General features: G+C 47.5%; 1 protein-coding gene across 1 annotated transcript; it reads left to right on the forward strand.

Moving 5' to 3' along the window:
* Positions 1-21,793: 21,793 nt before the first annotated feature.
* LOC113630317 (cardiotrophin-2-like) lies at positions 21,794-24,916 on the forward strand (the record flags this gene model as incomplete). The annotated part of the gene is made up of 2 exons (XM_027125516.1): positions 21,794-21,943; positions 24,458-24,916. Coding segments are annotated over 2 exons (609 nt in total), but the record flags the coding sequence as incomplete, so codon positions are not given.
* Positions 24,917-25,457: the final 541 nt, after the last annotated feature.

Raw genomic sequence — 25,457 nt, forward strand, 5'->3', positions numbered from 1 at the left:
ACATGGCCTTCTTCCCCGGCCCGACCTCCTTCCCAGGCACTCACACGCCCTCCTGTCCACAACCCTCCGCGTCTGTGGTACCTGACGGGAGTCGCAGTCCATCTGCTGCCTTCCCGTTGCCATTTCTACTCGTCAGGAACAATGGAAAGGTGAAAAGGAACGAGGACTACAAGCAAGATGGCGGAAGAGGGGCGGACACCTGACTAGTAGTCGATCTTATGAGGTGCGATGGGAATAGTAGTTTCTTGGCCTTCTAGCGTTCCTTAAGAATGGCGGATCCAGGAGGATAAGGAGACTACCATAAAGATGGCAGGCTACCTAGCCTCTCCCCATCGCCTCATTCTACCACCTTGGCCATCTCGCCCGCCTGTAATACCGAAATCCCCATCCCGTTGGCGCAGAGCCTGACGGGAGTTGCAGTCTTCCCTGCTCCCCTCTATTATCTTCGGTCGAGACAATGGAAGGGGAAAGGGGCGGGGGCTACCAGCGAAGATGGCGGCCGAAGGAAAGGGGAGACGGCGACCTGGGATTTGTAGTCCATGCGCTAAGACTACTCCCTACGGAGACGGGGGAAAGGACTACAATAAGATGGCGGCCTCTGCGCCAGTGCCTGCTGGGGGACGTAGTCCTTTCCTTAGCGCTACAGAGAAAGGACGTGGGCTGTTGAAATATGCATCACGGCCGACACGCTAAATTGAGAGCGGACGGAAACAGAGGGTCTCTTTCCTTCTATCCCCGCCACCCCCTTCTGAACGACCTGCCGGGAAATGTAGTCTCATGCCTTCACTCGCTAGTAGCGGGGGAGAATTTATGTCACCAGTGGGGATCAATGCGGGTGAGGGAGAAAGACGTCCGGGCGATCCAGGAATATATAATATCCGCCTCCCCGTGTGGCGAGGACTTCATCTTTCGGGGGAAGGCTCTTAAAGGAAAGCAACAGAAATCAGTGTTGTCGGGACAAGGGGGGCGTGGTTCTGGCCGAAAGTACCATTACGCTGTTGTCCCTTGGAAAGCTTCGGCGCCTCACACCCGTTGCTTGTTCCCCCAAACCTCAGAGAGTCGGTAGCTTCCAAGTCGTGAGAGCTCCAGGGGAAAGGCTCTGGAGTCATACAAAATCCCCGCCCCTTCTTGGGAAGTCACCAAACCTCGATTTTTCTCATCTGAAAAATGGGGATAACGATACCTACCTCGAAGCAGAGCTAGGAGTGTTAAGATAATGTTCACGAAAATGCCCAGCTCAGGGCCTGACACGGGGCACATGTTGGTAGTTCCTTTTTCGAGGTCCCTTCCAGCCCACCTGTTCTGGGATCCCAGGAATCCCTCATGCCGGAAGGAGTTAGCTCCTGTGAGAAGAAAACTGTGGCAGACAGTCTACCCCATCTTGAGCCGCACCCCCTCCTACCCCACCGCTCATCTGGGTCCTCCTGTGTCCAGTACCGAGTACTGCTCCCAGGGGGCGCCCATTCTCCATTTGACTGAGGTCTTACAAACTGACCAGATTCCGCAACCTGAAGTTGTAGGCGCTGCAAATCGCCCAGCCAGTCTTGGAGGCACCTGCCCTCACCCAAACACCTCAGCTGACAAAGCAAATGGAACTGCTTCCTACCTCTGTGTCTTCTTACCTGCCTTCTTGATATTCCTCCTCTGCCTGGAAAACAACTCACTTTTGATCCCTGTGCTTCCCCCTCTCTTCTGTGTTTCAGAGAAGAGGGTTAGAGGGCCCTGCGGAAGACTTGGTGGGTGTGGTTTTTCTGTCAGGAAAGTTAACACAGGCCAGTGTGAGTGAAATCCTAAATTTTCAGGGACTGGCCTCACGCTGAACTGAGACTCCTTCTAGCTCACACTTTATCAGTTAGGAAGTCCTTGGCTCCTAGAAGATTATCTCCTCTGCGTCCTCACTGCTCTAGTTTGGGTTTGCATGATTGCCTCAGGGCTTTCTCTGGAGGTGGTCCCTCTGCCTGTTAGGCCCTTCCCCTCCACCCTTCCCACTGCTGCACCCAGTTAACTGTTCATCCTTCTGGTCTCTGTCCCAGTGAAACCTTCATGTGTGGAATTCCCAGATGAGGTTCATTTGACTCTTCCCCTAGATTATAAGCTTTATGAAGAGCCCATCTCATATGTGCTTTCAGCATCTCATTTGATCCTCATAAGAATCCTATGAGGTAGAATCCCATTTTATAGATGAGGAAACTGGGAATGGGTGTGTGATAGATAGAGCTAGGATTCAAACCCAAGACTCCAGAGCCCATCGTCAGAGCAACTGCAGCATCCGCCAGCTGATCAAATGCAGCCCCTTTGTGTGTTAAGTTTGGCAGAGCAGCCACAAATTTCTCCTTTCACTTGAAATCCAGCAGCACTGAGTCTGCATTCCTTGAACAAGAATCAGCTGGAGGGGCTTCCCTGGTGGCACAGTGGTTAAGAATCCACCTGCCAATGTAGGGCACACGGGTTCGAGCCCTGGTCCAGGAAGATCCCACATGCCGCAGAGCAACTAAGCCCATGAGCCACAACTACTGAGCCTGCACTCTAGAGCCCGTGAGCCACAACTACTGAAGCCCGCGTACCTAGAGCCCGTGCTCTGCAACAAAAGAAGCCACCGCTTCAATGAAATGAAGAGTAGCTCCAGCTCGCCGCAAGTAGAGAAAGCCCGCACACAGCAACGAAGACCCAGTGCAGCCAAAAATAAATAAATTAATTAATGTATTTTAAAAATGAAGAATCAGCTGGAGCTGAACAGTTGGCTGCCCATTTTGGATAAGACCTGTACTCACAAGATCAACACAGTCCCCATCCAGCTTGCTTCCGTCCTAACGTAAGCACTATTGGCCCCACTTCCTTAACTAAGAGACGAACGTAAGCGTACTGAAGGTCAAGACCATTTTTTACACTGTGTAGAGCACCTCAGTGCCAGGCCCTGGGCCTACACCCCCAGCTGGCTGGGTAGGGAGATGGCTGAGTGAGACTGCATACAGAGATAGAGGAAAACTTTTACTTTTCACTTTATAATTTACTCTGCAGTTTGACATTTTTACCATGAGCAGATATTATTTATATATACTTAAAACATGAGTTGAAAATACTCTAATCCAGCCATGTTGACATTAAAATATAATGACTTCAGACCCTCTCAGACATAAACAAACTCAAGGTATTAGCACCCAAGAGCCCCTTTTCATTTGTACAAAAATAAGGTTTGTCTTCTTTTTTTTTTAATTAATTTATTTATTTATCTATTTTTGGCTGTTTTGGGTCTTCGTTGCTGCGTGTGGGCTTTCTCTAGTTGCGGCAAGTGGGAGCTACTCTTCATTTCATTGAACTGGTGGCTTCTCTTGTTGTGGAGCACTGGCTCCAGGCTTCTGGGCTTCAGTAGTTGTGGCACGCGGGCTCAGTAGTTGTGGCTCACGGGCTCTAGAGCGCAGGCTCAGTAGTTGTGGTGTACGGGCTTAGTTGCTCCGCGGCATGTAGGATCTTCCTGGACCAGGGATCGAACCCGTGTCCCCTGCATTGTCAGGCAGATTCTTAACCACTGCGCCACCAGGGAAGTCCCAGCATCTACTTTTAAAATATGTGATTAATAGATGAGTCCATCTTTCATGTTTTTCAGGATCATTTTTTCTTAACCTTAGAGAAATATTATATGAAAAAAATGTCATTTGTGCTGCACACCAGAATCTAACACGGTATTGTAAACCAACTATACTTCACTTTAAACTTTTTAATAAAAAAATTTAAAATGTTTAAAAATAAATGTCATTTGTAGTGAGGAAACATTTCTCTGAAGTTCCATCATCCTTTCAGTTCCGTTTCCATTTCCTGTTTTTCTGTTAAATTCAAATAAAGTTAAATACAATGTTTTTGTTTTGAAATAGGACATATTGTATGAATTGTTATAAATTTTTTCTTTATTTACTTATGAAATATCTAGAGTCATGTTCTCCAAATGTTAACGCAGTAATGACTATTTCTGGATGGTGAACTAGGGTAGTTTGTTGGTTCCTTCTTTGTTCTTTTCTGGTTTGCTTCAATTTTTATAATGAACAGGTATCATTTTAACAAAAATGATAAAGTCATTAGTCTTTTAAATGTATATATTTTTAATTAATTAATTTATTTTTGGCTGTGTTGGGTCTTCGTTGCTGTGCGCGGGCTTCTTATTGTGGTGGCTTCTTTTGTTGTGGAGCACAATCTCTAGGTGCGTGGGCTCAGTGGTTGTGGCCCACGGGCTCTAGAGTGCAGGCTCAGTAGTTGTGGCACATGGGCTTAGTTGCTCTGTGGCATGTGGGATCTTCCCAGACCAGGGCTCGAACCTGTGTCCCCTGCACTGGCAGGCGGATGCTTAACCACTGCACCACCAGGGAAGCCCTAAATATATACTTTAAAGAAGGTAAGTGGCAGACTTGACATTTCTCCAAAAAGATATACAAATGGCCAGTAGCACATGGCAAGGTGTTCAACATCATTAGTCATTTGGGAAATGCAGATCAAAACCACAATGAGATACCACTTCACACCCTTTAGGATGGCTATTACTTAAAAACAAACAGGGACTTCCCTAACGGTCCAGTGGTTAAGACTGGGGCACAGTTCGATCCCTGGTCAGGGAACTAAGATCCCTCATGCCACGCAGCATAGCCGAAAAAAATAATAATAAAAATAAAAACAAAGAGAAAATAAGTGTTGACAAAGATGGGGAGAAATTAGAATCCTGTGCATTGCTGATGGAAATGTAAAATAGTCCAGCCACTGTGGATGACAGTATGGTGGGCCCTCAAAAAATTAAACATTAATTTAATGTGTAGTTAATGTTTAATTAATTAATTAATCAAACGTAGAATTACTAGGGACTTCCCCGGTGGTCTAGTGGTTAAGACTCTGGGTTCCCAATACAGGGGGCATGGGTTTGATTCCCTGGTTGGGGAACTAAGATCCCACATGCCAAAAAAAATGGCACAGCCAAAAAAAAATAGAATTACTATATGGTCTAGCAATTCCAATTCTGGGAATTGAAAGCAGAGACTTAAACAGATATTTGTACACCCAGGTTCATAGCAGCATATTCACGATAGCTAAAAGGTAGAAGCAAGCTTAAGTGTCCATTGATGAATGAATGGATAAATAAAATGTGACATACATGAGTATCACAAGGGGATATCATTCAACCTTAATAAGGAATAAATTCTAATACATGCTACAACATGGATGAATCTTGAAAACAGTATGCTAAGTGAAGCAAACCAGACACTAAAGGACAAATACTGTGTGATTCCACTGATATGAGGTCCCTAGAATAGCCAAATTCATAGAGACAGAAAGTGGAATGATGTTTACCAGGGCCCAGGGGAGGGGGAATGGGGACTTAGTGTTTAATCGGTACAGAGTTTCAATTTGGGAAGTTGAAAAAGTTCTGGAGATTGATAGTGGTGATGATTGCATAACATTGTGAATGTACTTAATGCCACTTAACTGTGCACTTAAAAATTGTTCAAATGGTAAATTTTGTGTTATGTATATTTACCACAACAAACCACTATACTGTAAGGGGCAGGGAGAAGAATGTAACGGCAACAGGTTTTCTAGTTTAGAATGGATATAGAAGATATGGGTTTTATTTATGCAATGAACTCAAAATATTACCTAGAAATTTTTAAAATTTATATTCCAGTAACTTTCTTTTTTTAATTTTTTTAAAGCAAAGTTGAAGAAGGGAGCCCTTGTGCATTAACGCCCACATCTGAGAACTGAAACCGGCTAGTATTTCAATGTCTCAGTCAGTAATTTCTCTCTTTTTTTAAATTAAATTTATTTGCTTATTTTGGCTGTGTTGGGTCTTCGTTGCTGCGCACGGGCTTTCTCTAGTTGTGGCGAGCGGGGTCTACTCTTCGTTGCGATGCGCAGGCTTCTCATCGTGGTGGTTTCTCTTCTTGCAGAGCACGGGCTGTAGGCACTCGGGCTTCAGTAATAGCTCACGGGCTCTAGAGCGCAGGCTCGGTAGCTGTGGCTCCCCCACTTAGTTGCTTGGGGGCATGTGGCATCTTCCCCGACCAGGGCTCTGGCGTGTCTCCTGCATTAGCAGGCGGATTCTTAACCACTGCTCCACAAAGGAAGACCTCCACTTTCTTATAGACTATATAGATATAATTGTGGTTTAAAAACAAACAACTGGTATGGAATGATTATGAGCAACACTGTGAAATTTGAAAAGCAAGATGCAGAACAGTGTGTGTGGTTTGCTACTGTTTGTTTTAAAAAGGCAAATGCCAAACATACATATTTCATGACATATACATAAAATGTCCTGAAAGTATTCAGAAGAAGCAAGTATCCATGGTTCCCTCCAGGGAGGGGAACTGGGAGGCTGGGGAAGAGAGGTGGGAGGAAAGCCTTTCACTGAACAGATGCCTTTTTGGCCCTTTTGAATATTGAACCAGACAAATGACTGCACTACCTTGGCAAAAAATTGCACACAATTATTAAAAAATGATGTTAAAAGCTTTCTGGAAAATTCTGATATGCACATCTGCTTGGTTGAGGACCACTACCACTAAATGGAATAAATGGGTATTAAGCACCTCTGGTGTGCCATGCCCCATGCTAGGCAGCTATGATGCAAAATTCCTGACCTAATCCAGCATGAGGAGGGAGCCTCAGGCCTTTGTTCATTTAGAGATGAGGGTTTGAGATTTAGTCTCCTCATAATCTAGGATCTGTAAGTCTGTGGCCTCCTGCACAATACTGCATTCTTCCAAAACTCCGTGGAGAGACCTGAATCCTCGTGTAATACTTCCACCAGCTGCTACTAGGCCTCCTGCCTTCATTCCCTTTCTGAAATGGGCCCAGCTTCACCACCCCTCTAGGCGCAGGCCAAGCCCTAAATTCCAGCCAGTCCTACACAGATATTAGGAAACCCTGAGGGCTTAGATTTCTGCTGCCCAAAGCTCTCTCTTCCACTAGATTGACCTGAATTCCACTTGCTTTGGTTAAGCAAGGGTCAGGGGTCAGCTGCCTCCCATGCTTGATTCTATCCTTCCTCCCTCCTTCCCTTCCCCTCCTTCCTTTTACCCTTCCTCCCTCCCTCCCTCCCTTCCTTCCTTTTCTTTCTTTTTCATATTTATGGTTCTCTTTCCCCATCTGAAATGTTTTTTTTCCCTCTTGTTATTGTCTTTTCTAACCATTAAAATACAGTCAATCTGCAACAACTTTAGAATTTGTATATTCTTTTAGCTTTCCTTTTTAAAATATTTATTTATTTATTTAGGCTGAACCAGGTCTTAGTTGCAGCACGCGGACTCCTTAGGTGCGGCATGCACGTGGAATCTAGTTCCCCCACCCTGGATCGAACCCAGGTCCCCTGCGTTGGGAGAATGGAGTCTTACCCACTGGACCACCAAGGAAGTCCCTCAGCTATCAATGTACGATTTTTTAGCTTCAATTTGCTCTTTTAACTATTATGGAAAATTTCAAACACATATAAAAGTAGAAAAGTATAATGAACCCTCGCATCCTTCTAAACATAACACACTTCCAACATTTGTTACATGTGACAAATCTAGTTTCACCTATACCTCCATTCCTCCCATCTTCCCCTCCCCCATTATATTATTTTAAAGCAAATCCCAGGCATCATAACATTTCATTTTTTTAAATTAATTAATTTTTTATTTATTTATTTTTGGCCGTTTGGGTCTTCGTTGCTGCGCGCCGGCTTTCTCTAGTTGCGACGAGCGGGAGCTACTCTTTGTTGCGGTGCGCAGGCTTCTCATTGCAGTGGCTTCTCTTGTTGTGGAGCACAAGCTCTAGGCGCGCGGGCTTCAGTAGTTGTGGCACGTGGGCTCAGTAGTTGTGGCTCGTGGGCTCTAGAGCGCAGGCTCAGTACTTGTGGCATTCGGGCTTAGTTGCTCCGCGGCACGTGGGATCTTCCTGGACCAGGGCTCAAACCCGTGTCCCGTGCATTGGCAGGCAGATTCTTTTTTTTTTTAACATCTTTATTGGCGTATAATTGCTTTACAATGGTGTGTTAGTTTCTGCTTTATAACACAGTGAATCAGCTATACATAAACATATATCCCCATATCTCTTCCCTCTTGCAACTCCCTCCCTACCATCCTCTCTATCCCACCCCTCTAGGTGGACACAAAGCACCGAGCCGATCTCCCTGTGCTATGTGGCTGCTTCCCACTAGCTATTTTGCATTTGGTAGTTTATGTATGTCCATGCCACTCTCTCACTTTGTCCCAGCTTACCCTTCCCCCTCCCTGTGTCCTCAAGTCCATTCTCTACGTCTGCATCTTTATTCCTGTCCTGTCCCTAGGTTCTACAGAACCATTTTTTTTTTTTTTTTAGATTCCATACGTATGTGTTAGCGTACAGTATTTGTTTTTGGCAGGCGGATTCTTAACCACTGTGCCACCAAAGAAGTCCATAACATTTCATTTGTAATATTCTTTAGGCTTTATCTAAGATATAAGGAATTTTTAAAAAACATAACCACAGGTATTTGTCACATCTAAATAAATAATGGTAATTCCTTAGTATCATCCGATACATAGTCCATGTTCAAATTTCCTGGATTATCTCATAAATGTCTCTACAGTTGGTTATTGAAATCAGAACCCAATGCAGGTCCACACATCACATTTGGTTGTTGAAGTAGGCAGCTTCTGACATGGGTCCAAATGATCCCTGCCTCCTAGTAGTATTCCCCTCCCCTTGGTGTAGTCTGGACCTAGTGACTTGCTTCTATAATGAACAGAATCAGTAAAAGTGATGGGATGTCATTTTCAAGACAGGCTATGAAAGACTGTCACTTCCATCTTCTGAGCCCTCTCTCTGGATCTTCTCGGCTTCGTTAATAAAGTAAGACGCCACGTTGTGAACTGCCCCATGGAGAGATCCACATGGTCAGGAACTGGGAATTCCCTGCTGGGGCCTGGGTTCCATCCCTGGCCGGGGAACTAAGATCCCACAAGCCACGGGGCCAAAAAAAAAAACCACGGCAAGGACCTGAGGGCAGCCTCCAGCTAACAGCCCGGGGAGGGAAGGATGAGGCCCTGAGACCAACAATCCTCAGGGAACTGAATTCTGCCAAAGCCACGTGAGTGAACTTGGAAGCAGATTCTCCTGCCCCTTGAGGTGACCGTAGCCCTCACCTTGATTGCAGCCTGTGAGAGCCTCTCAGCCCAGACCCCTGACCCACAGAAACTGAAATCATAAATGTTGTTATTTTAAACTGCTCATTTTGGGGATAAGTTGTTACACAGCAATGATAACGAATCCTGCTCTTATGGCTCCAGAATCCCTTAATCCACAACGGTCCCCTGACCTCTTGTGTATCTCTCTCACCAGGGCTGGTTCTGTATAGAAGACAGAGGTGTGTGTGTTATTCAGTGTCCCTCAGAGCAGGACCCAGAGTCCCCTTGGAGATGGGGTGCGGTGGCCCCCATACTAAAAATGCAAATGCCCGGGCTCCTTGGGGTCAATTGAATGTCTGGGTGGGGACCAGGAATCTGTATTTGTAAGAGTATCCCAGGGGATTCTTTTTTCCACTGAAGTCTAGAAACACATAGACTCAGTTGGGAGACCTGGCCGTACCTCTAGCTGTGGGGCAGTGTGTGACCTCACCTCTCTGAACCACAGTTTTCTCATCTGTAAGGTATGATTCTCATAGCATTTACTTTGTAGGATGTTGTGCCTAGCTGCTCCCTTTCTCACTCTCTTTTTTGTTTTTTAAATATTTATTTATTTATTTATTTTGGCTGCCCCAGGTCTTTTTTTTTTTAAATACATAAACTTCTTTAAAAATTTATTTTATTTTATTTATTTACTTTTGGCCGTGTTGGGTCGTCATTGCTGCATGCGGGCTTTCTCTAGTTGCGGCGAGCAGGGGTTACTCTTTGTTGCAGTGAGCGGGTTTCTCATTGTAGCAGTTTCTCTTGTTGCGGAGTATGAGCTCGGACTTCAGTAGTTGTGGCACATGGGCTCAGTAGTTGTGGCTCAGGGGCTCTAGAGCGCAGGCTCAGTAGTTGTGGCACAGAGGCTTAGTTGCTCCGCGGCATGTGGGATCTGCCCGGACCAGGGCTCAAACCCGTGTCCTCTGCATTGGCAGGCGGATTATTAACAACTGCTCCACCAGGGAAGCCCTGCGCTGGTCTTAGTTGCAGTCCACGGGATCTTCGTTGTGGCCTGTGGGATTTTTTTTTTTTCTTAGTTGTGTCATTGGAACTCTTAGTTGCAGCATGCATGCAGGAACTAGTTCCCCAACCAGGGATCAAACCCGGGCCCCCTGCACTGAGAGGGTGGAGTCTTACCCACTGGGCCACCAGGGAAGTCCCTCCCACTCTCTTGATTCATGGATTCTCTCTCTCTTTTGTGAGAGAGAAAGGGAATGAGTAGGCTGTAGGTGGAATGAGGGGGAATTGGGCCTAGGGATGGACCCACATGTACCCTCACACACATTCAATGTTACTGGGAAGCACGTACACCTCAAGTCCTTGCATGGGAGCACCAACTTGGTTCTTCAGTTTGCCAAACAGAAGTTTCTTCTGCATGACAATTTTCATATAACTAAGACAACAAACTATGTTTATGGGACAGTCAGCTCAACTGCATATGAAATGTTGAAGATTTAAGAAATTCTAAGGAGTCTGAAATGTTAAACGCACTTTTATCTCACTCTGTGCTGTGAACTGTCTGGATTCTTTCTGCAAATTGTTACTGAGTCTATGTAATTCAATTGCTCTTCATTTTTGTGCCATATATATATTTCACATGGCCCCTGTGTTAGTTTATCTATTGCTTCCTAAATTTAGTGGCTTAAAACAATAACAGTCATTTATGATCTCTCATGGTTTCTGTGTATCAGGAATTCAGTCAGGCATCAGTAGGGATGGCTTGTCTCTGCTCTACCATGTTTGGGGGTGTCAACTATAAGACTTGAAAGCTGGGGCCGGGGTTGGGGGGACTTGGAATCATCTGAAGGCTCATTCACTCATATGTGTGACTATGGATGAGGGTGGAGCTTGGGGCTCACAGCCAGAACACCTACCACACGGCCTCTTATGTCGCCTGGGCTTCCTCACAACATGGCACCTAGGTTCCAAGGGCAAGTGTCCAGAGCGACACTTCTTATGCCCTAGCCTCAGAAGTCACACAAGATCACTTCTGTCACATTCTAGTTGTTACTAGCAAGTCACTAGAACCAGCCTGCATTCAAGGGAAGGGGAATCAGCCTGCTCCCTTTGAAGGGAGGCACGTCGAAAAATGTGGGCACATATTTTAAAATCATCATGATACTAATGAAAATATCAGGGAAAGCATGACACATTCGTGGTCTGTATTGTGAGAGAGTGCACGTGAGTAATCAAGAGCAATATTTGGGTACACTTACGGTAAAAAAAAAAAAAACTAGAGCTGTACTTATATTTATCAACATTTTACTTTTCACTTAATGTATGTTTCGTTTTGTGACTTTCTTTAGAAGAAAGAAAGATATTTTTGCTTAGTAAGCTTAGAGATCTCTTTCACATTAGTAAGTTTAGAGATCTCTTTCACATTTGTCTTTAATCTATAATTTATTTATTTTTTATTGAAATATAGTTGATTTACAATATTGTGTTAGTTTCAGTTGCACAGCAAAGTGATTCCATTATACATATATTTTTTTCAGATTCTTTTCCATTATAGTTATTATAAGATATTGAATATAGTTCCCTGTGCTATATAGTTATAATTTATTTTTTTTAATGGTATTAGAAAGGGATCTGCCTTGGGTCAGTTTCCTGAGAAACAGAGCCCAAGATGGGGATTCTTTTTTTTTTTAACTCAATAAATTTGATGTGTAACATTGTATAAGTTTAATGTATACTTACTTTGACGCGTTTGTATATTGTAATATGATTGTCAATGTAGCGATATCTATCACATTATATAATTATAGTAAAATATTATTGTCTATATTCATTATACTGTGCATTAGGTCCCTGTGACTTATTTACTACTCGTTACAAGTTTGTACCTTTAAACACTGTCACTCTTATCCCCTCCGCCCCATCCTCTGGTAAAGACCATTTTATTCTCTGGTTTTTTACAGGTTTAACTTTCTTAAATTACACATATAAGAGACATCATACAGTACTTGTCTTTCTCTGTCTGACTTATCTCACTTAGCATAATGTGCTCAAGGTTCATCCATAGCCTCCTTTCTCACAACTGAATAATATTTCATTCTGTATATGTGCTACATCTATTGATGGGCTCTTGGGTTGTTTCCATATCTTGGCTATTGTGAATAATGTTGTGATAAACATGGAAACGCATATATCTCGTTGAAATCCTATATTTATTTCCTTTGGGTACACACCCAGAAGTGGAATTGCTGGATGGTAAGGTAGATCTACTTTTAATTTTTTGAGGAACCTCTTTATTGTTTTCCATAGTAGTTGGACTTATTTACACTCCCACGAACAATGTATAAGGGTTTACTTTCACCACATTCTTGCCAGAACCTGTTGTCTCTTGTCTTCTTCATGATAGACTTTCTAACAGGTGTGAGATGGTAGCTCATTGTGGTTTTGATTTGCATTTCCCTGATGATTAGTGATGTTAAGCATCTTTTCATGTGCCTGTTGGCCATTTTGATGTCCTGATGTCCTCTTTGGAATAATGTCTGTTCAGTTCTTCTGCCCATTTTTTAATTGGAATTTTTGGGTTTTTTTCCTTTTTTGCTACCTTTTTTTCTTTATTTTCGTGGCTGTTTGTTTGGTTCTTGTCTTTTAGTTTGTTTGTTATTAAGCTGACAGCTCTTTACATATTTTGGATATTAGCCCCTTATTGAGGGACTTCCCTGGTGGTTTAGTGGGTAAGACTCTGCACTCCCAATGCAGGGGGCCCAGGTTTGATCCCTGGTTGGGATACTAGATCCCGCATGCATGCCACAACTAAGAAGTCCACATGCCACAACTAAAGATCCCATGTGCCACAACTAGACCTTGTGCAGCCGAAAAGAACCCACCAACACTTACTGATATATGGTTTGCAAAATTTTTCTCCCATTCTATAGGTTGTCTTTTAATTTTGTTAATTGGTTTTTTTTTTACTGTGTAGAAGCTTTTGAGTTTAATATAGTCCAAGATGGAAATTCTTGACCAAATGACTGGGGAAGTATTCTCAGGAGAATGGGGTCATCAGAATAGCGCAGTGACAAAAAGCTGAACAAAAATGTGGTCTCACCTGGTGACTAGCTTTGGCTAGAGAAAGTTCTGGAGCCCAAATTGTATCACCAAGTTAGTTTCACCTGGAGGCAAGGGATCTCCCTTTTTATCAATCTGGTGCTAGTCTGTCACTGGCCAAGTTTTTCCAGGAGGAGAGGTGCTGGGCAATTCTCTGGAGGTGGGGCAGGTGGGGGATGGGTATACAGTTGGTAAAGGGACCTGGCTGGGGCAGCAACAGTGTGCACTACAGTTCACCTTTGCACTGTTCAAATCTGCTTGCTTCTCCCATTAAGTTCTCTCCATCCAGGTGCAGCTTCCCCAGGATTCTGACTGATCATAATTTCTGGGTAAACGTAGAAAAGGAGGATTAGCTCCTGAGACTTAACTGATATTTATCACCTCTTTCCTCTGCCATCCACTCATTCTAGCCCTCCCCTTCCCTTCTGCTTCTGGCTTCAGCTAGTATTTCTGCTGGCCTCGACAGTTTGTCTGGTGGGTTGACCCTGGCCCTCACCCCGGAAGGGTCTGAGTCCCTAGTTAGCATGCCCTATGAGCCCATGGTGATGGTACTTGCCCACTTACAAATAAAACTCAGCATGGGGACCTGGAGATGTCTCAATGGATCACCTGAATGCTAAGCGTGTTCCTGTCACCCCCATTACACAGAGGTGGTCCTACTTCCTGGTGATGACCTTGGTCTCTTACCCCTGCCTATATGGCATGTTCTTTCTTTGCCTGCTGGTCTATTGGCAGAAGGAGACCAAAGTGACCAGGGGTTGGGTGTAGCTCAGAGTTTAATGGGACTCTTGCCATGTCCCCTGGTAGAAATGTCCATCCCCAATCTGGAAATTAGGATCTCTAGACCCACAGGGCCTAAAGTTAGGGGGTTGCAAGCACAAATTCCCCAAGGAGGTCACTGGGAGCAACACTAAGCGGGGCCACGCTTGCTTCTACCCCTGAATTCCCAGGCTCATGTACCTATGTTCCGGGTCACAGCACCATAAAATAGCCATTGTTTTAAGGTGTACACCTTATTCCGAAGGATGGTACTGTATCCTCTCCACACTGGCATCTCAGCTGGGCCTTCCAGAAGTGGTTCCATCACCCTAGGGGGCCATCAGCTTCTGGGTAGTGCAGCAAATGGCAGTGTGTCCACCACTGTGCTTCCATTGTTGTCAGGTGGGCCTCCATCCCAGGGAGAAGGATGCAGCTGTGAGTCATTGGCAGCCAACACTCACACCAGCTTGAGACAAGTACGCTGCCAGTAAAGGGGATTTGGGTGGAGCACCAGCTGCGTTCACTACATGATCTAATTTAAACTTTTCCATATAGTTTTCCAATGGTTCCAATATCTTTTATTATTATTATTATTATTATTATTATTGGCTGTGCCACATAACTTGCCGGATCTTAGTTCCCCGACCAGGGATGGAACCTGGGCACAGCAGTGAAAGCACCGAGTCCTAACCACTGGACCACCAGGGAATTCCCTCTTTTATCTTGATAGTTTATCCTTATCCTCCCTCATATGAAGTGTCCCTTTTATCACATCCTTAATTCCTGTGTATACATGGGTCTGCTTCTGGTCTTTCTATTCTTTTCCACTGACCTACTTGCCCAGTCCTGCATCTCTGGCATGCAGTGTTTAGTACAGTGTTAGGGTCGTTTTTGCTATTTGGTAGGGTCTACTCATCTGATTAGAGTCTGTTCATATGTCACTTCTTTGGGAAGCTTGGGTTACACAGTGGGAATTCAGTATGTAACTGTGAATGGAGGGCAGCCGTGCTGGCTCTTTTTCACTTTCATTTCATGCTGTGCCGAAGGGCTTGAGGGATCTCAGTTCCCTGACCAGGGACAGGGATTGAACCAGGTCACAGTAATGAAAGCCCAGAATCCCAACCGCTAGGCCACCAGGGGACTCCCACTTCCTCCCAACTTTAAAGCCAACACCTCAATCTCCCATCTGTGCTCTTCCTCTTCCTCTGGGCCTCCTCATCAAACCCAGGGATGCTCAGGAAGCAGAGGCAAAGCTTGGGTGAATTCCAGAAGGTGCCAAGGACCAAGATGAGACTAGGTTAAGACATAGACACAAAGCACTGCTGACTCTGTGCCTCCCATTTGGTCACCATGGTGTCCAACCATGTGTCCCCTGAATGCAGACAGATGGTGGTGCAGATACTGGGCTATGGGATAACAGGAACCAGCCCAGACATTGGGGCCAGTCTCCTCAGGTCTTAGCTGTGGTACACAGGCTCTAGAGTGCGAGTGCTCAGTAGTTGCAGCGTACGGACTTAGTTGCCCCGGCATGTGGGATCTTAGTTCCCTGACCAGGGATCGAACCTGAGTCACCTGCATTGGAAGGCGGATTCTTAACCACTGGGCCACCAGGGAAGTCCCCGTTCTGTGTGATCTTGACAAGAACCTCGTCTGTAAAAGTGGGAATAATAACCATAAAACTTACTTCCCAGGGTCATTACAAGGATTAAATGAGATAATGTCTATGTATAAAGTGACTGGTAACATAATAGAGGCTAAAAAATATGATTCTTGTCTTTTCCCTGAATTTCATCTGCAAAATGGGGATGACAGCACCTCGTCAGTTTCCTGAAGGGAACCCAGGGGGACAAAGGCTGTAGAAAGGGTTCATAGACTGGGCTCTGGAGCCTGTGTTCAAACTCTAGCCATGCCTCCTACTAGCTGTGTGACCCCGAACTAATCACTTAACCTTGCTGTGCCTTAATTTCCTCATCTGTGAAATGGGGAAACAGTACTATCCATTCCATGGGGTTTTGTAAAGGAAAGAATTATTATACAGAAAGAGCTTACAACATCACCAGGCCCTTAGTCAGTGCTCAAGAAATGTTAGTGATGATGATGAAGACAACTGAGCTGCAAGGTTGTACCTTCCAGTAGGGCAGGATGCCCCTCGGTCCTGTTCACTCCCATCCCAGTCTCTGGAATAGTACCGCAAAGGCTCATGGAATCAATGAATGGAGTAGGCTGTGCTGCTCGTCCTGATGGTCCCTGCGTTGGGACCATGTGCCCTCACTGCCCAGTTGGCCCGCCACCCCATCAAGACAAGGCACTGACATGGCATTCCCAGAGATCAGGTGCAGATCAGACTGCTTGGCCTGGCTTTGCAGAGCCCCCAGCTGGAACCAGTATGCTCCTGCCTTCCTTCACCCATCACTCACGGAGGTGTCTTCCTTGTGGGTGGCCTGGTGCTGGGGCTGTGGAGATGACCCCGCCTCCTGTCATGTAGATAGAGAAACGAGGAGACTGAGAATGACAATGCAGGGTGGTCAGTAAGTGGACAGGGGGTGGAGCTTGGGGGCAGTGGGAGCTCTGAAGGGGCAGAGGAGACAGCAAAAGCTTGCCAGAGGAGGTGAAACCCAAGTTGAAGGTTGAAATATGAGAAGGATTGTGTCAGGTGAAGGAGGAGTACTTGCTACACAGGGAGAATGACAGGTGGGGCTGCTGCTGAGCAGGTGTGAGAAGCAGGATACGCGGCTGGCATAGAAAGTGGGAAAAAGCAGGAAGTGAGGTGCAAGGCTGCACAGGGACTGGGGGATTAACGGCCTTGAAGGCCAGGCTGCAGAGCTGGGACTATATCCTGAGAGCACTGGAGAGTCAAGGAAAGGTATGGGGGTGGCAAGGCGGGACAAGGCGACCCTTGCTCTTCCCCATTGTTTCATGTCTCAACAACAACCAATCTCTTCGCTCTGTCTACTAGCCATGTTTGTTTCTGAAACCTGCCAAGCATATTCCCAACCTCAGGGCCTTTGCACTTGCTTCTCTCTTTGCCTGGAGATGTAGGGGGTGAAGATTTGCAGTTAGGGGTGGGAATGGGGTTGGGCCTAATATTGGGGTCTGGGTGAGGATCTGGCTTGGAGTTCATGTTCGTGTGTTCTGAATGGACCTCACTATGGGACCTGCTGGATGACTTTGGGGTCATGCTTGAGTGTCCCGGCAGATGGAAGGGACAGATCTCTTGGGAGCATTAGTGTGGCTGGTGGGGACTGGGCTCTAAGCATGGGATGGTGGGGCATCGAGGCTTTTGTCATTGGTTGGAGGCATTATGTACCATTGGGGCAACCTTGAGGGGACTGGGAGGGGCCTCATAGCAGGGGTCAAGGCACTTGAGTCAGTGAGAGCCTGGGAGGTGGGAATGATTTTTCCAGTTTCCAGATGAGGAAACAAACTGAAGCTCAGTGAGTTTAAGTAACTTGCCCAAGCTAGTGATGGACAAAGGGAGGATTTGCACCCAAGTCTGCTGACTCTTAATTTGCTAGTATTTCCCAGGCATCAGCTTCTGGTGAGACCAAAACAGAGATGGAGACACGTGGGCTGGGAGGTGGGGCAGGACAGGTGGCAGAGCTAATGACATCTGATCAAACGCCTTGGACAAATGGAGCTGGGCCTGGGATGGGGGCCCATTCCTCCAGCTGTGAAGGGCACCTGGGTGCCCTGGGTGTCCAGAGAGAGAGAAAGTGAAGTCCCCAAGAGGAATAGGAGGGGGGGGGTGAGGGTGAGCCTGCCCTCTGGGGTGAGATTCGGCCCCACGTACACTGCCCACCTGTGCATAGCACCAGATCGGGTGTCTGCCTCCCTCTTCCCCTCCTCCCTCCTCCACTACCTGGCCTGGCCCATGCCTCACTGCACCCACTCAATGGGCCTAGTCTAATCCCTTGACATCACCACCTGCCCAGCACAGGCCCTGCCTGGCGGCCTTGGCAGCCCCCAGGCTCAGAGACACAATTTAGGATCCCCCACCTCAGAACCCATCTTTCCCTCAACCTCTTCCCTCCTTCAGCTCACAGTTCCGATTGGGGATACCCCAGATCCAGTCCCAAGCTGGGGGGCAGGTGTCTAGAATCTGTCCTGGCCTTGCTGTGTGACTCCAGGTAAGTAGCTGCCCCTCTCTGGGCCTCAGTCTCCTTATCTAAGTCTCCTCTACCCCCAGCTAATCACGTCGACCTGTTTTGGCTTCCTCTCAGCACCTTGTAGCTTTAGGAAATTTTGTTTGTTTATGAGTTCACATGTTTGTTGTCAGGGGACCACTGGACTGTGTGCCCCTTATTATTCACCCCGGTGCCTGCACACAGCAGGGGCTCCATCGATAACTGCTGACTGAATGTATACATGGGTGAATGAATGAACAGATGTAGCTCCTGCCTTAGCAGGAAGCATATGGACCTTCTCCCTCCACACCAGCCCCAATGGGGGAGAAAGGTAGAGCAGTATTTCAGCCCTGAAACTGGGTGGAAGCAGGGTGGGCGTCTGACCCACCATTTTCTGACTCGGCGGGTAGACAGAGGCTGAGAAGTGAATCTCCTTTATGGAGAGACTGGGAAAGCTCTGGAGAAGGACCAGAACCCCGGACCTGTCTCTCTGCCCTCCCTCTCTGCCACAAGGCTTCCCCGGGCGGGGGTGGGGTGGGGGAGGGGAGGGCCTCAGGTATATGTCTGTGTGTCCCTGTGTGCTTTACCTGGGCAGAGGGCAGCCACTGACCCAAGATCTCCCAGGATAGCAGAGGCTAAGACACGGTTAAATCTCAGGACTCCCGACCTCCAGCTGCACACGTGTGTGTGTGTGCATACGCGTGGCCATGGTGTGTGTACACGCCATATGTATATGTGTCTGCTCCGAGCATGCGCCTCTGGTGGGGTGTCTGGTCTACGGTGCCTGGGTACGGTTGTGTGTTCATAGGCGTCTGTGTGGACGCGTGCGCAGTCCTGTGTCTGGCTCTCCCTGGCGGGGTATGTGGTCTAACACGGGTGTAGGCATGTCCACTAGAGTGTCAGCTCCAGAGGGAAGGGATTTGTGTCTGGCTTGCTCCCTGCTCTATCCCAGCATCTGGAACAGGGACAAGCACACAGTTGCGGTCAATACATCCTTGACTGAATAAACGTATGAAGGTGTGTGCACGTGTCTGGTGTGTGCCCACTTGCTAACCCGTGTGTAGACGTGCACATGCTCCTGTGTCTAAAGGTACACCTGGGTGTGGGTGATGTTGCTGACATGTCAACCTCCTGTCCCTTTTCCAAACTCCTCAGCAGCCAGGGCCCAATGCCTGGGTCCCCGTGGGGCGGAACAGGGGCCTCCTCCTCACAGGAAACTGGATCCCTGGACGTGCAAAGCAGCAGGGAGCAGGGCAGCCCCTTTGTCCCCCGATAATCCCTTCCCCGCCTGGCCCCCTTTCTCCCAGCAACCGGGGTTTAAGGTCGAGTTTGGGGGCTGTAGGGGACGAGGGTGTCACCTCAGTGTCCCCTTCCCTACATATTCCCTGTGCCCAGGGCTTCTGACTCCTTCCCTCCCTCGTGGGCGGCCCTAGGGCTCAACCCCAGGTATAAAGCCACCTGAAGGGCGGGAGGAAAGATGCCCCAGAACCACCTGGAGACTGCAGAGACGAAGGAGCCAAGGAGAGAACATGAGCTATCACCCGCCGCGTGAGTGAGGGAGGGCGCCAAGGTCCCGAGGCCAGGACGGAAGCGCGTACCGCCTGGCCCTCTGGCCCGTCTGACTCAGGTGCCTGGCTATTTTACATCTGTTGCGAACCTCCAAATCCTTAAACACAGAGGACTTCATTCGTCATTCATTCATTCAAGAAATATTTACCAAGTGCCTGTTAGGCGCTAGGTAGTATTCTAAGCATTTGGGGACACGGCAGTAAAGAAACAGGCAAAAAGTTTGTTGAATGAATGAATGGGCCTTCACCTTCAGGCCTTCCCTTAAGTTCTGAATTTCTGGGAATTCAGGAATGTAGACAGGGAAGCCAAGGAGGCCACCCTGGTTTGTCTCTCGTCTCCATCATAGCTGGTGACCTTAGGGAATTGCCCTCCTCTCTGATCCTCACACTGTTGGTGGGGACAACTGGGCCCAACCCTTGAGAAGCCAATTTGGCAGGATTTACTCAAATTTAAAATAAATACACCCTCCAATCCAGATATTTCCACTTTCAGCAGTTCCCCAAGAGGCTGGGATAAGGATGTTCACGGCAGCATCCATTCATTCAAAAAATATTTATGGGGACTTCCTTGGTGGCGCAGTGGTTGAGAGTCCGCCTGCCAATGCAGGGGACATGGGTTCGAGCCCTGGTCCGGGAAGATCCCACATGCCGCGGAGCAACTGAGCCCGTGTGCCACAACTACTGAGCCTGTGCTCTAGAGCCCGCGAGCCACAACTACTGAGTCTGCGTGCCACAACTACTGAAACCCACATGCCTAGAGCCCGTGCTCCCCAACAAGAGAAGCCACCTCAATGAGAAATCTGCACACTGCAAAGAAGAGTAGCCCCCCACTCGCCGCAACTAGAGAAAAAGCCCACACGTAGCAATGAAGATCCAACACAGCCAAAGATAAATAAATAAAATGAATAAATTTATTTTTAAAAATATATATATTTATCAAGCTCTGCACTAGGTGCTGGGGAACCAGCAGTGAATGAAGCAGGTGAGGTTTCTTCTTTCCTGGAGCCAACATTCCAGGGGGAGAGACAGCAACAAGCAAGTAGACAAAGAAATCAATGAGGGATCTGTAAACAGCAGAAGTCTCTGAAGACTACACATCAGGGAGACGGAGGGGCTTTTGAGTTGAGGCCTGAAGGACGAGAAGGAGCAGCCTTGGGTAGGGTTGTGGGGTGCTCACGGCAGGACCCAGCAAGGCAAAGCCTGCATGGGGCGCTGCAGAAAAGAGGGGCCAGGTCTGTAGCCCACACGGAGGCTTTCACTGTGTTAGGTGGGAGCCACGGGAAGGTTTGGGCAGAGGAGGGATCTAGCTGGAGTTGGAGAGTTGCGAGGTGGCGGAGGGAGGCAAGGGTGGAGACAGAGACACTAGAAGAGAGAGAGGTAGCTCGCTTCTAGATACTTCTTTTCATCTTTTAAAATTTTTTATTGAAAATAACGAATACGTACAGGGAAGTGTGCACAAGTCCTAAGTATACAGCTCAATGAATTTTCACAAAGTCAAGGTATCCTTGTCATAAGTGCTCAGATCAAGAAACACAGACAGACCGAGGGAGTTCCCTGGTGGCCTAGTGGTTAGGATTTCAGGCTTTCACTCCGTAGCCCAGGTTCGATCCCTGGTTGGGAAACTGAGATCCCGCAGGCTGCACAGTGTGGCCGGAAAAAAAAAAACAACAGACCTCTTGGCCACCTTTTAAGGACAGATCCAACAGGATTTACTGTGGGTTGAACATAAGAGAAGGAGAGAATGAGGCGTCTAAAAGGACCCCATGGTTTTGACCTGAGCACCTGGGAGAATGGATGTGCTCTTCCCTGAGTGGGGAAGGCTGGGAGAGGAAGGGGAAGAGGACATCTTGAGCTGAGCATTGGATTTTTTTTTTTCTTTTGAGCATTGGATATTTTGACTTTGAGAAGCTTATTAATATCCAAGGGAAAATGTCAAGCGGGAAGTTGAATACATGAGTCTGGAGTTCAGGGGGATGTTCTGGGCTGGAAATAATGGGCTTAAAGGATGGTTCTGCCCTGACTTGGATACACAAGATCATTGTAGGCCACAAGGGCTGTACCCACTTGAGGAGCTGTTATGATGAATGAATGAATTGGCAGGCGAGGTGCTGACCTCTGATTTCTCCTGCCAGCCGCCCTCTGCCTGCTGACCCTGCTGCTGCCACCCCTCAGTCTGGGAGCCCCCATCTCCCCAGCTGAGCCCATCAGTCAAGCCTACAGCCTGGCACTCTACATGCAGAAGAATACTTCAACACTGCTGCAGACTTATGTGAGTGATACGGCACGAGCAGGGAATGAGGGGAGAAGGGCGCCACCCTCCCGGCCCAGCTCTGGGTAGGGGAAGCAGAGCAAGGCCAGAGGAAGGCTCCTCCGCGGGTCCAAGGGTATAGGGACTCTGCCATCTAGAGACATACTCCCAGGAACGTTGTCACTGATGGCTGGCTGACCTTGGGCAAGTCATTCCTTCTCTCCCAGTCTTAGCTTCCTCATCCGCCAAATGGGCTGGTGATCCTGCCTTGGCTGACCTCTCAGGACTGTTAGAAGATTCAAAGGAAGCACATAGAGGGAAAGGCTTTAGGGGAATCATGATTCTTTCCACAACTACCTCATGCCCCGTGCTTTCTCTTTTTCTTTTTTTTGATAAATTTATTTATTTATTTTTGGCTGTGTTGGGTCTTTGTTGCTGTGCACGGGCTTTCTCTAGTTGTGGCAATTGGGGGCTGCTCTTTGTTGCGGTGCGCGGGCTTCTCATTGCGGTGGCTTCTCTTGTTGCAGAGCACAGGCTCTAGAGCTCAGGTTCAGTAGTTGTGGCTCACGGGCTTAGTTGCTCCACAGCATGTGAGATCTTCCTGGACCAGGGCTCGAGCCCGTGTCCCCTGAATTGGCAGGTGGATTCTTAACCACTACATCACCAGGGAAGCCTGCCCCGTGCTTGCTTGAGCCTAAGCCATGCTGGGAAGTCTAGCCTTATTATCTTTTTAAAATATTTATTTATTTATTTATTTTTGGCTGCGTTGGGTCTTCGTTGCTGCACGCGGGCTTTCTCTAGTTGCAGCGAGCGGGGGCTACTCTTCGTTGCAGTGCATAGGCTTCTCATCGCGGTGGCTCCTCTTGCTGCGGAGCATGGGCTCTAGACGCATGGGCTTCAGTAGTTGTGGCACATGGGCTTAGTTGCTCCACGGCATGTGGGGTCTTCCCGGACCAGGGCTTGAACCCATGTTCCCAGCACTGGCAGGCGGATTCTCAACCACTGCACCACTGGGGAAGTCCTTAGCCTCATTATCTTATTGACTCCTCAAATAGTTCTGAGAGGTGGATTTATAACCCATTTTACAGATAAGGAATACTGAGTTTTAGAGAAGGGGAATAATTTGCCTGAGGTCACAAAACCTCAGGTCTAGAAGTTCAAACTGGCAGCCTCCTGATTGGGTCTGACCCACAGATGTTTTGTTTAGGCCCACAGATGCTTGTTCAGATTCTGTGTATGAGTTCCCGTCAAAAACAGGCACAGGGATCCTATTGGCCTCCTGCCACCCCCACCCCCCTCTTAGTCCTGCCCTCTTCCCCAAGTGACATGATCTGCCTGGTCCGTGGAGGCCCTGGGGTTTGTGACTCTTCTGCTGTGTTATATTCTAGGTCCACGTGAAGTTACTTAATCTAGTTTCTAGTCTCATATCCACCAAACCCTGGGTAGCTTTGGGTACCCTGAGCCTCAGTTTCCCCACTTGTAAGATGGGGACGTAGGACCAGATGATCTCTCAATTAGGGGATTTATCAGTGTGCATTAACATTCTGTGGGCCTAGGTTTGTGGAGGCAAGAACTTTAATGGAGAAGTCACTCAGCTAAATTTAATAATATTAATAATTATTTATTAATGATTATAATAAAATGAACAAACATAAACCACTAAATGCTGTGAATAAAAAGGAAATAAGGCTGTAACTATTATACGTTGTCAATAATATATTTATATTGAAAATATTGCAATAAGTAACATAGTCATAGTGTTCATGATTCTAATATAAATATGTAGTTCGTGAACAATATTAATGCCCTTATTGTATGCCAGATGCTGTGCTAAGTGCTTTATACATTGCGTTGGCCAACTAGTTCGTTCAGGTTTTTTTTTTTTTTTTTTTTTTGCGGTACGCGGGCCTCTCACTGTTGTGGCCTCTCCCGTTGCGGAGCACAGGCTCCGGACGCACAGGCTCAACGGCCATGGCTCACGGGCCCAGCCGCTCCGCGGCATGTGGGATCTTCCCGGACCGGGGCACGAACCCGTGTTCCCTGCATCGGCAGGCAGACTCTCAACCACTGCGCCACCAGGGAAGCCCCATAGTTCGTTCAGTTTTGAGTAAAAATAAAAGACACATCTTTTGGGCCACAACAGGGAGAGGCCCGCGTACCACAAAAAAAAAAAAAAAGAAAAAAAAAGAAAAGACACATCTTTCATTTTCACCAAGAACTTTATTGAACAATGTATTCATTAACCGAACTAACTTTCTGGCCAGCCCAATATATTACTTATCTTCACCATAATAGTGACACATGGGAATTACTTAAGCTGTGATTCAAAGTTGCACAACTTGTACGTGAAGGAGGCCAAACTGGAACCTAACAGAGCCAGGGCTCTGTGCTAGAACATTTCACCAACTCCCTGAGAGGCAGGGAATGTCAACTCCCCCTGGGAAGATGCCAGTCTCATGGAAGGCAGATGTGAAGTCAGGGGAGACCCAGGGCAGCCTTTTGGCCTCCTCACTCCCGTCTCTGTCCCTCATGCAGCTCCAGTGCCAAGGCAGCCCCTTTAGTGATTCTGGCTTCTCAGCGCCAGAGCTCCAGCTCAGCAGCCTGCCTCCTGCCGCCGTCTCCTTCAAGACCTGGCATGTGCTAAATGATAGGGAGCGTCTGAGCTGTGCCCAGGGGGCCTTCCTGGCCTTGACCCAGCACCTCCAGCTCGTGGGGGATGACCAGAGTGACCTGAACCCTGGCAGTCCCATCCTTCTGGCTCAGCTAGGGGCTGCAACACTCAGGGCCCAAGGCCTGCTGGGCAACATGGCTGCCATCATGACTGCCCTGGGCCTGCCTATCCCCCCAGAAGAGGACACTCTCGGGCTTGTCCCCTTAGGGGCCTCGGCCTTCGAGAGGAAATGTCGAGGTTATGTAGTAACCCAGGAATATGGCCATTGGACTGACCGAGCTGTGAGGGACTTGGCTCTGCTCAAGGCCAAATACCCTGGGTAGAGGAGGTGGAACTTCCCGTCAGAGGCTGCAACACTTCCCCTTTCACAACGGACTATTTTCTGCCTTGCTTCTTGGCCAGAAATGAGACACATCTTGTCTAGGAGACAGGGCTTGTGTACCATGTATTTGGGAAAATTTCCTGGTAACCAGGCCTCAAGTCGCCACTGCCTGGGCCTTCCTGCCTAGGTCCTATGGCCTGCCTTCCAGATCTGGGTGGGACTCTATGGATATCATTTTATGGATTACCAGTCCAGTGGTACTGGTTGCTCACCTCCTGGGTGGAAAAAAGTGTCTCTTTGAAGTGGCTTCACTTCCCACTCCACGAGGCAGTACAGTTGGTCTCCTTCCTGGGCTCTCCCTGAGACCTTCTCCCTCCTGTAATTTCGGGGAGGTCCAGGGGCTGCCTTCTTGTCTCTGTCTACCTCACTTCCTGTATGAAGATATGGACTTTCTGAGCAACTAGGCCTCCCTTCTTGCTGGAGCTCATTTCCTCCCCTAGTCTACCTCTCCGACTACGGCCACTGTTCCAACTTCCCATCTT

Source organism: Aethalodelphis obliquidens, unplaced genomic scaffold (genome assembly GCF_003676395.1).
Source record: "Aethalodelphis obliquidens isolate GAN/ISIS:26980383/991018 unplaced genomic scaffold, ASM367639v1 scaffold30, whole genome shotgun sequence".
NCBI lineage: Eukaryota > Metazoa > Chordata > Mammalia > Artiodactyla > Delphinidae > Aethalodelphis > Aethalodelphis obliquidens.